Below are 15695 nucleotides of genomic sequence, written 5' to 3'. Positions count from 1 at the left end.
TTTTCTCTCCCGTCTCGCTCTGTCTGTCTTCTTTGTTCTGCACTCTGTCTGATTGCAGGCGTTCACAGACTGCATCTCCCATCAGGCTTTTAAACGGCCCTCTTCATAATTGCTCTGTCATTAATTCTGAGGGAAAGTAAAGGCGCCAATAAATTGTGAGTAGCGGTGGTCGATAAGTCCTGAAAAAAAAAAAAAAAAAAAAAAAAAAAGGACAGGGAGAGGGAGGGTGAGATAGACGAGGGGGGCTGGAAAACATCTGTGATATTCCACTACAGAGCATGCAGGCTAATTCTGTCATTTTATGCATGTGTGTACATCACATGCCAGTGGCAGCCCGTCTCAGATTCAAGTCCTCCAGTTCCAACATTGTAGATGGTCACACCAAGTTATCATACCGATTCTGATTAATGAACCCATCTGCGGTTTCTTTACCAAATAAGAATTACGGGTTTTCAAAATATACATAGGCTTCAAAGCATTTTATTGACGAAAAGACGTGACATGTAGATACTATTATAGTTTTCGTGTAATTTTTGGAACCTTTATTTATGAATTTTTATTTTTGTTTTAGTTTAGTTCAGTGTTATAACCCTGATTACAGTCTGACTGGAAAAATGTTGAAATACTGTAAATAAATAGGTTTAGAAATGTGTCATTTTATGTAATTTTATATTGGTGTGTCGATGTTGGTAACAGGGTTATTAAATTTAAATTCAAATTAAATTTTAATTCAAATTTTATTTGTCACATACGCATACATACGTGGTACGACATGCAGTGAAATGCTTTTTACAGCCGTCCAGCGTTATTGTAGTTATCTAAAATAAAACCATAACGGTTGCTTAAAATATGCAAAATATTTAATTTGAGCTATTTGCCATAGCAGCATTTCTCATGTTAATTTATAATAGACAAAAACAACTAAAGTACGCAACTAATACATTAACGCAAAAATATAACAACTCAAAATATAATGGTATAACTTTGGATCAGTCATACAGTCTGTATCTTCAAAATCATTTATATATGAGTATTAAAGCATAATAAGAGACTTGCTCGTGGTTGTCAAAAGCAAAAAAAAAATGCTATGGAACTTGAATCTTATTTTGCGAGAAAAGCAAATCGCATATTTTGAACTTTGCCACTCTGGTATCATCACACCAGAATGGTTAAGAAACAGAAGTATTGGGTTTCCTCCTTGGTGTTATCAATAAATAAATGGGAGTAGTTCAACATTGCCTCTGGCACGACACCCTGTCATTTCAATGTCATTTCTATCCATACTGTTTTGTTTTCTCTGTCCATTTGAGGCCGGGGGAAACAAAGGCGGCGCTGGCAGTAGTAACAGGCTAATATTGGCTACAGAGGGCAGCTGACTGGCTGCCTCATGTATATTTAGCTCAGGGCCAATACATGGGAGAGGTGTAACAGACATTGGCTGGCATTCCCTTCTCCTAAAGGCGTGTGTGTGTGTGTATGTGTGTGTGTGTGTGTGTGAGAGATAGAGAGAGGCGGGGAGAGAGAGCAGTAGTGCGGGACCGTCTCAGATCACTTCTCTGTGCTATTGGAGGTAGACCGTAGCCGGCAGCATGATTCTGTTCACACTTGGACTATATTTTCAACTCCTCTGCTATGTGGCGTCATTCTCTTACGTGGATAATATATTCCCTCGTCCAACAGGTAAGACATCAGTCTTTTTTGCGCATGCATGGCATGCTGATTTTAAGGGTATGTTTGCACATGACATGCAAATCAAATGAATTGCACCAATAGCAGAAACGTATTCGACTAAGCGTAATTTCGTGCAAATTGAATAAATGCAGTTGCAGAATGTTGATAACGCGATTTAAGTTGCACTGCTCTTAAAAAGTATTTTGGTGATATACAGTATATTGTTTTCCAGTATAGACTGGGTTTGATGTCGTGGGCTAAATTTCTAGTAGAATTTGTTTTTCAGTGCTATACTCAACTATTTGGAATCTAAAGGCCTGTAGTGAGAACAAAGTAGATAGTTTGTCATAATTTTGCAATAAATTTCCCAAAGATCATCAGTGAATAATTTCAGGTTATTATCTCTAATGGCAAAATGGCTGTGTTTCAGTTTTGTCAGCCAGCACTGCAGTAAAAAGTTTAATTAGGCAAGTGCTTGTTTTTGCAAAGTTAGCATCTTTCTGGTATGTTAAACTATTAATGTATGTGTATATGTATGCATATATGTATTTTTTTTAAATAGTCACTATTTGGACTATGTGCACTATATTTATGTATATATTGTCACTATTGCTTCTGCACAACAATAATGGTTTATTTATAGGGTATTTTAATAGGGTGTCTGTAAAAAGTGAAAAACAAATGCACAAAATAAATATTTAAAAAAGAAACAACAATTAATACTGATGTTTGATTTGACAGTGATTGTTAGCGGATCAGAAAAAGAACTGAAATTGACTGACTCATTTTAAATGCCTCAAAAAAGTGAAGTTAGCCTACTTCTAAGAAAAGCTGCAGCATTACATATTTGCAGATCAATCTTTAGCTGTAGTAATGGACGACCTTTGATCACACTTTTGATTTTACTGATAAGTATCATAGTATCAAACACAGAGTCGTGTGTTTCAGTACCTCTTTTCCAAAACAGTGGAGAGAAACACTGTACCGCTGCACCATGTGTCTGCTGACATGTTCTTCATGAACCTTATTTCCCCTCATCTAGATCTCCAGTTGCTGGAAACCAGGAAGAAATTCAACCCCTGCTGTTTACTGAGTCCACCTCCGCCCCCTCTCTTCCCTCCTCCCCCTTCACTGTGGCGGCAGGACCCTCTGGTGAGTCCTGATGCATGACCCCTCATCCAGCACCTGGATTTCATGTGTCGTTTCATAAGTACATTATATCTGTCTACATGACCACAATATGGTGATAAAGAAGCCACTGAAACTGAAGATGGTGACACTTTATGGGATATTTTTCTATGACTTCTTTTATAGACTGAGACGGTTGTTCCACCCAGTGTCCCATACAATCCGGCACCTCACACATGCTCCCCAGGGCCTCAGGGACCAGAAGGACCTCCCGGCCCTCAGGTATGTGCTTTCAGTTTTCATGTTGAGGATAAAACGGGTGGCTTTAAGGCACATTTACATACATTTTTGTCCCAAAGATTTTGCAATGAAGACTTTTTTTTTACACTGAGTGAAATATCATGCCGCAATGATTTATAGTTATTCAGTTTCATTTTGTATACTGTTCAATAGCAAAGTCTGTGTACAAGAACATTTGACAAGCTAGACTAAAAGAAAACTTTTATGCTATTTTTATACCGGAAGCGTGTCATGTGGTGTAACTATCAAGTAAATTAATCTTTAATAATATACCTTTAATACTTGTGGGTGTATATGATTATTATTTTACATCACGGTTATTATTTTACAAAAAGTTTTTTAAACAAGAATCACGAATTATGTATTAAAATGTATGTACTGTTAATGAGAATTATTCATTCGTAATTTATGCACCACACGACAAATGATGCCCGTATGAATTGACCCAGACAAAAAAGTGTCATATTACTGGCCCATTAGCTGTATTTACACACACAGACCCTGACCAACCCTAATGTTAAACAAACCCACTTTTATAAGTAAAATCAAGCCACATGCATAGTTTGTGCTTCAAGGAAGGAGAGTATCGGTTGTCACAATGGTCAGTTCCAGCTCTGTAATTAGCCTTCATAACCCTCTCAGCATGTGAGACCCGTGTGAGTTCCTCAGACGTCTTTCTGTAGTGACACGGATGTGACTAGTTTGGCCCCCCACGACACAGCAGGCCATTAACACGCCACATTTAGAGCGGATGGAAATAGACCTTTTTCCATTGCCAGCCCCTGCTCCATCGTACCATTCTTAGAAACAACCCCAAGAGAGAGACCCACAGACTCTCAAAACCCCAAGAGACAGTTCACCCCTGCACTTCAAGTTCAGCCCTATCTCAACAGTTTGATCTCTTTCATAGGATGCCAATTATGTAGAAAATATTATTGAGATTGTCAGCCAAAAACATTGTAAAAGCATTGTTTTGTAACAGCAATGATCATTTTAAAGGCAAAGTGCATTTACTTTTTCTTAAAGGAATAGTTCACCCAAAAATGAAAACTGACTGCCAAACAATTTGCACTGTCAAGATACAGAAAAGTTCTTCAGTGGTTCAACTGTAATATCATGAAGCCATGAGAATACTTTCTGTAAGGAAAGAAAACAAAAATAACAACTTTATTAAAAAATTCGCCACTGTATGGAAATATACGCTGTTTGTACGAATCAAAGCGTAAATACACGTACAAGACATATCTTTCCATTGTGTTTAACACTGAACTGCGTACATAATGTGCGTCCAACAGATGCTGTCCAAAATGGCGTAATGGTGACATTACAGTGCTGAACCTTTGAACAAAATCTTTATTTTTGTTGACCTCCCTGTTTTCATGCAAAATATACTAAATTGTGAAATAAGTTTTTATAGGTTTGGAATGGCACTGGGATAAGTGATTAATGGCAAAATGTTCATTTTGGGGTGGACTTTTAACTTATAACCAGGGTTTAGTATTGCTCCATCTTCATTCGTGTATTCTCTGGTGAGCTTATACCTAGGATGGCTTTGAGGTGAGTAAATTATGGGCTAATTTTCATTTTTGGGTGAACTATTCCTCTAGCACATTTTTCAACTACTGTATAAGGAAGCCATTATAGGATGATTTCCACAAGAAGTACCAATAAAATACAATGTGACGCTTTGACCATTGTTTTGTTCGAGCCTGGGGTGGGCCTGTCACTTTTATGTCAACCAGTAGAAAACAGGAGTGTTAGGGGAAACCTGTTTGAAAACAGTCATCACTTTGGCACTGAAATGAATTACAACAATTATACATTGTAGTCAATACTCTTGGTCTAATCACAATCAAAATGCTATTTGTCTTTTAGCAAAAAGTTTTGAATAAGCGCTAAACAGTTATGTTTGTTTTATGATCAGGGTCCTGCTGGACTGCCGGGACCAAAGGGACCAAAGGGAGATAAGGTACGGCACATACTTATTATGTAAATATATGCAAATACACAATAGCATGAAAAGACATTAAGACTGAAAGCTAAGTGGTCCAGCGAGTCAAGGGATCAAATAAGATTCTTGTTATGGTTACCCTTGATTTTACAGTCCTAATCAGCATGTGCATATTATGTACATATTATAGTAATTTTAATAACTGTGTAATAAATAGGTACTGACATTGAACCAGAATCAGACAACACAAAGGAAGATATTTAAAGGAAGTTTCAACAGTTAAAAACACTCAAGACTGTGTATACTGAAACACACTGATGATCTGCTTTCCTCGTTTGTGTTGCTAGGGTGAAATTGGAAGACCCGGACAAAAGGTGAGACTCACTGGCCTCTGTTTTCCAATAAGTGGATTTACTTTGAAAAAAAAGGAAGAAGGAGGAATGAGAGATGCACACACTTTTATAGCTGCAGCATAATATGAGCTGAAGGAAATTCAAAGCAAGTGCAACCTTGACAGAGATACGCAGGTCACATGATTCCACTTGATCTTCTGTATAAACAGCATAGAGCTAAACATCAGGGGACGCTTGTGGTCACCGTCATTAGGTTCAATCCACAATGCAATATCCCTGTGGCTTATGTCCTACAATCACATTGTGTGGTTTCCTGGAAGGCATGTGGGACCAGAGTCAGTAATACCTACAGAGGGGCTGCGGGTAAACTGAGAAGCCACTAAACTGCTGCACAGGATTTTGGGTGTGCTAGTGCATTGTTTTACTCCAAACAGGCACTGAGAATGAAGGCTGGTGGTGTAGGAAGCTTTGCAGCATTGCATAGTAATTTAGCTTAGTGCTAGGGCAGCCCAATAAATCATTCGCTCTCCCACAATGCCCGGCTCCTGCCCTTAGCACGTAATTTAATTAAAGCCAGGAGACTGATGGGGCTTGGTTTAGTTTGTTCTCTCTCTCCATTTCTTCTGATGGCTGTTTTGTCCCTCAGAGCACTCAGAAGACACGTTGTCCTCACCTTGTCCTTACCGCTCTGCAATTGAGCAGCCAATCATCTTTAGGTGATACACACATTAGATGCATTGAAAAAGGAGACAGTGGCCATAAAACCTAGCTTATACTCAGTGAAATTGTACATATTTGATTTCTGTAGACCATTTGGCTACATGCCTGAACTTTCTTGAACCCCTTTCACACTGCACGTTGGTCCCGGAAAATTGCCGGTTAATTGGCACAGTGCCTTCTGTGTGAACGCAAACACATCCTGGGATGGATTCCAGGATTGATCCCGGATTTGGGACCTGGTAACATTGCCGGAACGTGCTCTGTGTGAACTAAAGTCGGAGCCAATGCCATAACAGATGTGATGACGTAGATATTGTGCAACTCTTTTAGCAATATACAACCCTGCAGTGCTAGAGGGACTAGTCTGTGTTTTAAACTCGGAGAGCATTGTTTGCCTTAAAAAAACTAAAATGAACAAAAATGTGTGCAGAAACCACGGAGCTCCTCAGTAAATCCGATAGTTCGCCAGCTGAATGGGACCTTTATTGGTTATGTGTGAATGCACGCACAGATTTGGGAAAATCACTTGCATTGAGAATGAAGCAAATCTAATGATCCGGTAACAATTGCCGGAACACGCTACCCAAGTATCTTCTGGAATCTTTGTGTGAAAGGAGCTTTGGCCTGAATTTCTTTAGACTGAGGAATAACTCCTCTTCAAACTTTCATTTTTCTGTTGCGGTGTTCCACAGGGATCAGTTCTTGGACCTGTGTTGTTTTCACTGTTGCGGTTTCTGTTTTTGATAAATATGGCATGTCTTTTTATCTATGTGCTGACAACACCCAAATCTTATTTTAAACACACTGTTCATCCGCTCTTAGAATGCTTACCTTAAAGATATATCAGCCAAAATAATGTCAGAAAACTGAGCATGCAAAAAGCTGGGACATCTTTTAGGTCATAGAAGATTGTTCTTTTATTAAGCCAAGAACAAGTCAATAATTAAAATCTGCCAATATGCAGGAATATTGTTTTTATTTTTCGACGCTATTACATGTATGTTTTTTTTGTGAGTAAAATATTGCTGTATGCATTACAGGGACGCACTGGCCCTCCTGGTCTCCCAGGACGACAAGGACCAAGTGGATGGCAAGGACCAAGTGGACCTAAGGTGAGTAATTAATTCCATCCTCACATTAAAAATGTCACCAAGGCTGCATTTTTAAAATAAAAAATAAAGTGAAAACATTCATGCTATAAAATATTATTAAATAGTGTTCTATATTTAAATATTCTCACATGTAATTTATTATTCTTTTAGCGTTTTCAGCAGCTATTACTCCAGTCATCCATTTCACATGATTCTTCAGAATCAGAAGTCATTTTAATATGCTAAATTGGTGCTACAGAAACGTGTGATTATTAATAGCATTGAAAACAGTTGAGCTGCATAATATTTTTCTGGAAACCATGACAATATTATTCCTGTGAACCCTGTGTTTTTAACAGGGGGAGAAAGGCGATCCTGGGCTGATGGGCATGCCAGGGGCAAGAGGACTAATTGGGCCTAAGGTCTGGACAGCCTTTTTACTGAATAAGGACTCTTACAGTCATACTGCCTTGTCAAATGGACAAATACTATACTCTGAATATTGTTTATTTATTACAGGGCTTACCTGGTCATAAGGGAGAAAAAGTTAGTTATCTCTCTGAACTCACTTTTATTCAGTTAATTAAATTTTTTACCCCAGTTGTTCATTAAGTTACTCTTTTACTGTTTTGATTTTGTCCTGTTAGGGCTCGCAAGGTTTCAGAGGTGAAATTGGCTTAAAAGGTGACAAGGTAAGTTCTCATTTAATTTCACATTTAGTTTTATACTTCAAATTTTAACTGGTCTCATCCATTATTTATTTTTAATGTTTTTACATTTTTGTACTGTTCAGGGAACAATGGGCCTTCCTGGAATGCTTGGCCAGAAGGTTTTGAAAATATTTATTATTGCAGTATATATATTAAGAATTTAACTATTATAATGATATAAAGAGAATCTCAGATGTGATTTTAAAATAATTTCTCAGGGTGAAATGGGCCCAAAAGGTGAACCTGGAAGCTCAGGGAACAGGGGACCCACTGGCCGGCCAGGAAAAAGAGGAAAGCAGGTGATCCATCAACAAACACATAATAACAACATGATAGCAGTGCAGAAGCATTGAAAATAAATGACCCATATTATTGATTTCTGATGCAGGGTGCAAAAGGTGACATTGGTACAACTGGACCCATGGGTCCTGCAGGCCCTCAGGGGGCCCCCGGTCACCCTGGACCTCCTGGTCTGCCCGCATCAGGTATTAAATTTACATGCAAGCGCTAATAGCTTTCAAATCTCTTGTGGTCTCTAAAAAAAATACTGGTTCTTTGGGAAAATTGAAAATGTAGAATACAAAATTAATCAAGTACATTTAAATACATTTTTTTTAAATAAATGTTAATATTACATTTTTGTATATATACATACATACATGCATACATATATTAAACTAAAGAAAATTGGGGAGGATATTTTAGATATTGGCCATATCTAAATTTTAGAAGTGGGGGCCTCTTGTCCCCCTCTATAGTGGTTAAGATCACATGATGATATTGCTGCATTCGCCATGTACAAAGGGTGAAGCACATGGATCTTAAATCACCACAGGAAATCCCAGCACTGGTCTATTTAGCTTCAGAAGCAACCTGATCCATGACTGAAACAGAAACCCCAAAGGAGACTGAAGCTATGACATCATGTCCTTAACTGACGGCCGGAGCGGCCAAGCTTCTCGCAGAATTACAAACATTATGTCATCACTTTATTCACAGGACAGCTGCTGTCTTGTTTTGGTTTCTGTGCATATTAACTCAATTGCTTTCTCTTCGTGATAGATGAGGGCCAGGTTTAGTGGCTCTTAAAATCACTCCATTACTTTGCATCACATGGAGGAACATTTATGCCTTGGGCTTAATGTTGTTTACCTCTCCTCCAGGACTGTACATGGTAGGACAGAAAGGAGAGAAGGGACAACCTGGCAGCCCGGGACGCTGCGGCTGTAATGCCCCCTCCTTTGACCACTGGGGCAGCTATCCCAGAGTGCCTGCAGTAAGCCAGCAATGCTAGCGTGCTTTACCAACTAAGCCTGAATATTTCCAGATATCTGTGCCCTGCACTGGATTGATCGTTATTTTTGGATGATATTCAATTTTAAAACTATTCAATTCATTTTGCCAATAAAGCAGTTGGTAATATTTAATGTCTGTGCTGCAGATCTTTGTGGTGAATAACGAACAGGAACTGAACCGTCTCCAGACCGATAATGCATTGGCCTTCCGTAAAGATCAGAGGTCTCTTTACTTCAAAGACATTGATGGCTGGATGCCAATTCAGGTGCCCATTAATAATGTGATCTAAGCAAAATCCAGTTTCTAAATGGACAAATGGCATATTACTTGTCCTGAAGTTTGAACTTTTTAGTGTTAAAATGATATGAATGTGCTTGGAAAAGTATATTTTAGGTTGTGTAAAAGGTTTGCTATTAGTTTATATTTTAGATTGTTTTAGCTTCGTTTACCTATTTAAACATATCATTTCAGTGCATGATAATATATCGACTTCCCAAAAGAATTCATGTCAGTCTAACCGTTTTTGAAATGCATCTTATATCTTAATAGTTTGACACAGTGATTTTAGTGCCCAGGGTCTGTAAAAGACACTTTGATTGCAGTTAACACCGTTCCAGTCGATGGAGCGTGATCCCGACCAGGAAGGTTTCTGCGGAGACAGCATCGTGCAAGTTGAGAACGGAGAGGAGTGTGATGACGGAAATAAGGTGGTCACAGATGGCTGTGTCAGTAAGTATCGGGTTGAAACGGAGGCGCCCCAGCTGACTGCTTATTCCCAACAACATGCTGTAATGTATTTTAACATGAGAGTGTATTCTAAAATGGGAATAATTTAGTCCTGTATAGCGCATGAAGCCGAGAATAACACCTTCATTCAGAAGTCACCCAAACATATGTGCTCGTAATTCATTACACAGCATTCTGGAATACTCCATTCTGATTGGTCAATCACTACATTCTGCGGCCAGATATTTTTGCACAATGGCTGCTAAACTGTAGACCTGGCTCTTGTCCCAGGCTTTCTTTATTTAACATAGTTGTGCTGGTTTTAGGCCTTGTGTCGCATACCATGCTCTTTCTTCTCATTTAATGATTTACCACTCAAATCAATATTTTATGTAAAGAATTTTTTTATGTATTTTCCTAGTTTATTTTGCTAGACTGTACATTAACATACAAAAAAAGTTCGTTTTTTTTTTTCTATACTGTGAGAAACTAGAAAAAAGAGAGGCCTATATTTACTCTGAATACTGAAGCCTGATTTGTTCACAGTCATGCAGCTGCATGAACAAGTTGTCAATGATGACTCTTAAGTTGCTGACAGCTTCACATGCAGAAGATTGTGTGTGTTCTGGTGAGGACCCCAGCACCCTCCTTTCGAAGCAAACAACATGTCCAGCATGGACAGTGAGCAGATCTGCATTCTCTCAAAGGCTGTGAAGGAACTTGGATTGGTTGGTTCCTGAAGAGCCCACGCTTAACCGCATAGATGAGTGGTACCTGCAAGGATGTCATCTTTGTGATGAATAATGAAAAGGAGCTCAAACACCTCCAGAATGATAATGATTTGGCCTTCTGTAGGTTGTTTTACTTCTAAAACACTGAAGTCTCAGGTCGGCTCAGTGCTTCACATGATGGTGTCGATTTGTTGATTTTATGAATGTATACAAATAAAAAAATATTTTCTGCATTATCAGGAGAGGATGCCCCAAAAGCTGTATCCGCATTTGTCGACCCCAGGAGATTATGGTGTTCTATACTCTGGCTCTTAAATAGAGTGCTATAGCCACTTCTGGCATTCAGAGCAACTCTTTGTTTGCTTCAGAGGCAACTCTAAAGGGCTAGCAGTCATGAAGCACAGATTGTCCTGCTGGATATTTGAAGCTATAGCCCTGGCTTACACCTTAGTGGATTTGCAGTGTCCTATTGGAGTGAGGGCCCATTCTACCAGAGGAATGTCCTCTTCCTGGGCTTCACCGTTTACCTTCACCAGATATTACGTCTTGGAGGTCCCTGGACTTCAGGCATGGATTTTGTCTGCTTGGTTTACCTAATCCCCTCTGTGGGTGGACAAGGTCTTGTAACATTAACCCCAGGCTGATGATTTATGTCTCATAATTGGCTCATGCTTCTTAGGGGCCATCATTAGGGTGCTCTGGGGCAGGGCTCACAGAACAGATTTGTTCTGTACTTGCTTATAGTAGTGTGCCATCGGATGCTTTCCCCAATTGAGTAGCAATGCCACATGAGTGCCGGTTCGGTAGGGAATCCTCTGGTTACTAATGTAACCTCAGTTCCCTGAGATAAAGGGAATGAGTGTTGTGTAACCTGCTGTGCTGTAAGGCAACACATGAGTTGATGACTGTCGCTATCAGTTGAAAGATTCTGATGAAGTGACACTAAGAGACGATTTATATAGTAGTCGGCACCACTTCTTTAGCGGGTTGAAGAGTCATTTTTTCATGCAGCTACACAAAGGTAAACAAATCAGGCTTTGGTATTCAGAGTAAACCAGAGTTTCCAGATATATGTAGCAATGTAACACTCATTTCCTCATCTCAGTGAACCAAGGTAGTAACACCAGGTTATTGTTCTTAATTTTGTTTTTCATTTATTTTCACTTATGTACGTTAGGGTGTTCTATTGTATTTTAAGTTGTGTAATTATTAATGATTATTGCATTAGTTTAGTGTCATGCCATGTTGGTGTTTTGCATTTGTGACATCTCAAAACTGATTTGAATAATTTGGCACGTTAACATGATTTTAGTTCATGAAATGTATTTTTAATTTGAGTCCAGTCAGTATTTGTATCAATCTTTTGCTTTACATCTTTCTCTCTGTTGCAGAGTGCAAACTTGCATATTGTGGGGATGGATATCGCTATGAAGAGGCAGAGGAGTGTGATGGAAAGGATTTTGGCTTTCACACATGCAGGTCCTTTTTGCCTGGGTATGACTGTTCAAGTCTATTTAAAATGGATAGGGCAAAGCTAAAATCCCCATCAAGGAAAATAAGCCTCCCAAAATTCTCATCCCAAAGAGTTTGAAAATTATACATTTTTAACTGACTATAATACTCTAGCACAATGTTATATCAAAAAAATATTTGGAAATATTTGAATTGATTAATTAAAATTTTTAAAAATGACGTGCCTGTCTTTCTGTCCACAGATCTTATGGACATCTCAAGTGCACAGCTGACTGTTTCATTGACTCAACAAACTGCAAGTATTTCACATGAGGACAAAAATAGTAGTGTCTCGTTTGAGCTGGCGAGATCCGTATAAACGACGACACTGAAAACCATAGATTCAGTGGATAAACTGAGAGTAGAAATCTTTGATGGAATTATCACAAACACATTAGCTGAACTCTGTTGACATGATGCTGAGAGACCATGTAGCTCACTCGGGAAAGGAACGCATGGCAAAGCCACGTTTGTGCTCGCGCTCTTAAGAACTCTAACAGGACTTCAGACACCATTCTCCATTCATTCAGCCTCTGCTTCCTGCCACTCGGCCCTGGCTCGACATTTGGCCAGCGTGGTTGGCTGAACTAAGAGGAAACAGGTGAGTTAGTTGCCTCTTGGGGATGGGTAAAGGACTTCTCAATACCTCAAAGTACTGTAGTACTGTTTCAGAGGAAAGCCATTTTCTCCTGGTCCACCCCACCTTCCCTCACATAGGGTGCTCTTTATGTGGAATGCAATGTGATGTTGTTACTATAGTATTTTGCATGAGGCTGAGATTGCTGTAGGCAGCATTACCAAGGCATGTAACTGAAAAACAAAAGTGGCTCATATCTTTAAATGTAGGGTTAGACCAAACTGGTGCTTGGCCTTGTAAGAAACCTAATAATTTAAATATTTTAAATAACACTGATGTACATTAGGTTTAGTACAGTTTTGAATACTGGGTCCAAAATTAACTTGTTGCCACACAGCCCAATAATGGGTAAATTGAAGATAAAATTGAATTTAAGAACTCATAAAATGGCAAAATTATGAGCCAAATGACTGTTTAATTGAATAACATCGCTTGATGGTTGTTCTGAAGAGCCAACATACCATGTACAGTACCAACATTCAGTGTCTTCAATATCAATCATAAACAAAACATTACTCAAAGCTCAATGAGGCAATCATTAATATCGCTGAACAATTAAATGCCTGAGTACGATTTGAACACCATACTCAAGAATAAATTCAAGGCAGTGTCAAAAAGAAATGTTTACCGATAGAAATGTTAGGTAAGTTGTCCCAACAAAAGATAGCAAAGTTGCGACTGGACTGGGAACGTATATTCTAATTGGAATTCATACTATTATGATTATTTTTGTTGCAAAGTGGACGTCACAGTTTGCAGTTTGTTGTCGCTTTCAAGAAACACGAAATGACATATGGAAGCATATTAAGTAGACTTCAAATTTTGTTGAAATAAGGTACATTTTTGTCACCATTTTACTCACCCTTATATAAAATGCTACCTCTTATAAACCATTTATACACTCATTTTTTGCATTGTTGCAGTGACCCAAATGGCCAGTAAAACCACTTACTTAAGCACCAAATTCACATTTTACTTCAGTTTGGCACATAACAGGTGTTACTTTTGGACCCTGGGGATAAAAGTTGTGCTTTCAAAGACTGTTTAATGTAAAGGTTGCATAAATGTACTTAAACACTAACCATAATAATACTACTGACTGACAATATTTAGAATTTTTAAGATTAGAAGACCCTGCTTTCCAGGCTCTCTGTTTGATTTATGGGGTCACACTTAGTTAACATTTCCAACATATCTCAGGAAACCACTTAAATATATCCATAACTCCTCCACCTCCATGCGTGGAGTAGGGTGCACATATTCCACAGTTTAGCTTGGTTTCACACATTTGTTTGGTACTTCAAGATCTTGAAGCAAAGCAAACACTGCTTATTTATCGGGTTATGGGTCTGAAGATCTTAAAATAGGGAGGAAAAGCCAATCTTACGAGGAAATCTTAACTATTTTACAAGGTGGCGATTTGTAAGCATGAAGCTCTATCCCTAAACCTAACCATCAGTGGGGCTTAGGCAGATTCAGAATTTATTCAATATTGTAATTATTCGCCAAAACGCAAAATAGTTTGGAATTGCCATGAGGTTGTGTTGGAAAAAAACCATTCATTATGTGAAGGCTCTAAAGCTGTTATTGAACATTTTGTACTGTCTGCTATTGCAGGGGTAGCATTTTGCTGCTATTCAGGCTAAAGACTGTTGGATTAAGGCTGGACTGTTTTTGTCGTCCCAAAGGCTTTAAACTGATTTATGCCAAAGTCCAGTCTGAATATACCTCAGCATATACGATGTGCTTTAGCCTTTGTGATTACAGGACCTGAGGTGTAGCATACAGCACTTACTTACTGTTAAATTCAGTGAAATCTTGCTTAAGTATCGTTGAGTTTTTTGATCAAGCCAGTTTTCCATAAGCTATATGATGCATTTGCTACAGAAACCTCTTTGCTTACATTTCTGGGGTGATATTCCTGACTTACCTGTAGATTTCATGTAAAATATTATGGATATATTATCGAAAATAAGTGTCTTGAATTTATTATTCTGGTGAAACTGCATGTTTATATTGTATACTCTTGTTCAAAGGAGCAAAATTGCCATATACGTTGATGGCTTATGACAGGCAGGTGTTTTAGGAGTTAAAGTGTATTTAGCTTGTAACTGACTGTTATCCTCAGATTTGTACAAATGGAGGAAAGATGTTAACATCAAATATTGCACAACAAATACAAAAGAGACTGAATGTTTTGTCCTAGTGTCATTTAAAAGCTGTTCTCAGTATTAAAACCTGTTTGATACTGTCCTGCAATGATGTTAAAATAAAGCTTGAAAAGCTAACTTTTTGCAGTATCGCTGTTGTTTCATTCATTTTCTTCTCCTTAGCATTCATTTTGTAAGAATGGTCTTCATATTCTTTAAGTAATTTTGAAGAGCACCTTGTTGCCATGAAATGCATGGAAAATGTATTCAAAAATATTAAACGTTTGATGACTGGATGGATCATATGATGATTTAAAAAAAAAGCTTAACACCACTCACTGTGAAATCCATCATATCGAACCAATTATCATCGACTTTCATCGAAATAGCAAATTAGCAGAAGTTGTGAAATTTATTCCAACCTTCTGTCAAATAGTATTTTATGGCCAGTAATTCTGTTACCATTTACAGAGAAAATAACCATGAAGTCTGAGAGCGTATGATGCCTAGTGTATTTTATAGATTTGAAAAGTTGTGTAGCTTATACCAGATTTAAAGGTTTTGTTTTAGGATAATATACCAACAGAACAAATGTGATCTTGTTTTTGTACAGCAGCTCAATTAATGAAAAGTTAACGTTGAGTTAGTCTGTATAATTAATTTAATTTTAATTCAATTTCAAATATATTTAATCTCCTCAGACTGGATGGAGTCATAGT

At 38.2% G+C, this 15695-nt stretch overlaps 1 protein-coding gene across 2 annotated transcripts; it reads left to right on the top strand.

The window, feature by feature from the left end:
* The first annotated feature begins 20 nt into the window (after positions 1-20).
* Positions 21-15114, top strand: colq (collagen-like tail subunit (single strand of homotrimer) of asymmetric acetylcholinesterase). 2 transcript variants are annotated; one of them, XM_043260860.1, is made up of 18 exons: positions 21-155; positions 1506-1680; positions 2714-2823; positions 2986-3081; positions 5024-5068; positions 5398-5424; positions 7164-7235; positions 7574-7636; positions 7734-7760; positions 7862-7906; positions 8008-8043; positions 8143-8223; positions 8313-8409; positions 9088-9200; positions 9366-9485; positions 9823-9949; positions 12069-12171; positions 12393-15114. In XM_043260860.1, exons 2-18 carry the CDS (start codon positions 1590-1592, stop codon positions 12460-12462), a joined length of 1323 nt encoding a protein of 440 aa, XP_043116795.1. In that variant the 5' UTR covers positions 21-155; positions 1506-1589; the 3' UTR covers positions 12463-15114. The 2 variants fall into 2 exon arrangements, with proteins under 2 accessions (XP_043116795.1, XP_043116794.1); XM_043260859.1 differs by lacking the exon at positions 21-155 and having other exon boundaries at positions 199-1680.
* Positions 15115-15695: the final 581 nt, after the last annotated feature.

The sequence above is a fragment of the Puntigrus tetrazona genome, chromosome 16 (assembly GCF_018831695.1).
Source record: "Puntigrus tetrazona isolate hp1 chromosome 16, ASM1883169v1, whole genome shotgun sequence".
Classification (NCBI taxonomy): domain Eukaryota; kingdom Metazoa; phylum Chordata; class Actinopteri; order Cypriniformes; family Cyprinidae; genus Puntigrus; species Puntigrus tetrazona.
The sequence above is the reverse complement of the archived record's forward strand: the minus strand, read 5'-3'. Positions and strand labels throughout refer to the sequence as shown.

Excerpts from the sequence above, each read along its gene's own strand:
- colq (XM_043260860.1), top strand. The coding sequence starts at position 1,590 with ATGATTCTGTTCACACTTGGACTATATTTTCAACTCCTCTGCTATGTG. Across the intron at positions 1,681-2,713 it reads TATATTCCCTCGTCCAACAG|ATCTCCAGTTGCTGGAAACC; the intron begins GTAAGACATCAG and ends CCCCTCATCTAG. Across the intron at positions 7,637-7,733 it reads GAGGACTAATTGGGCCTAAG|GGCTTACCTGGTCATAAGGG; the intron begins GTCTGGACAGCC and ends TATTTATTACAG.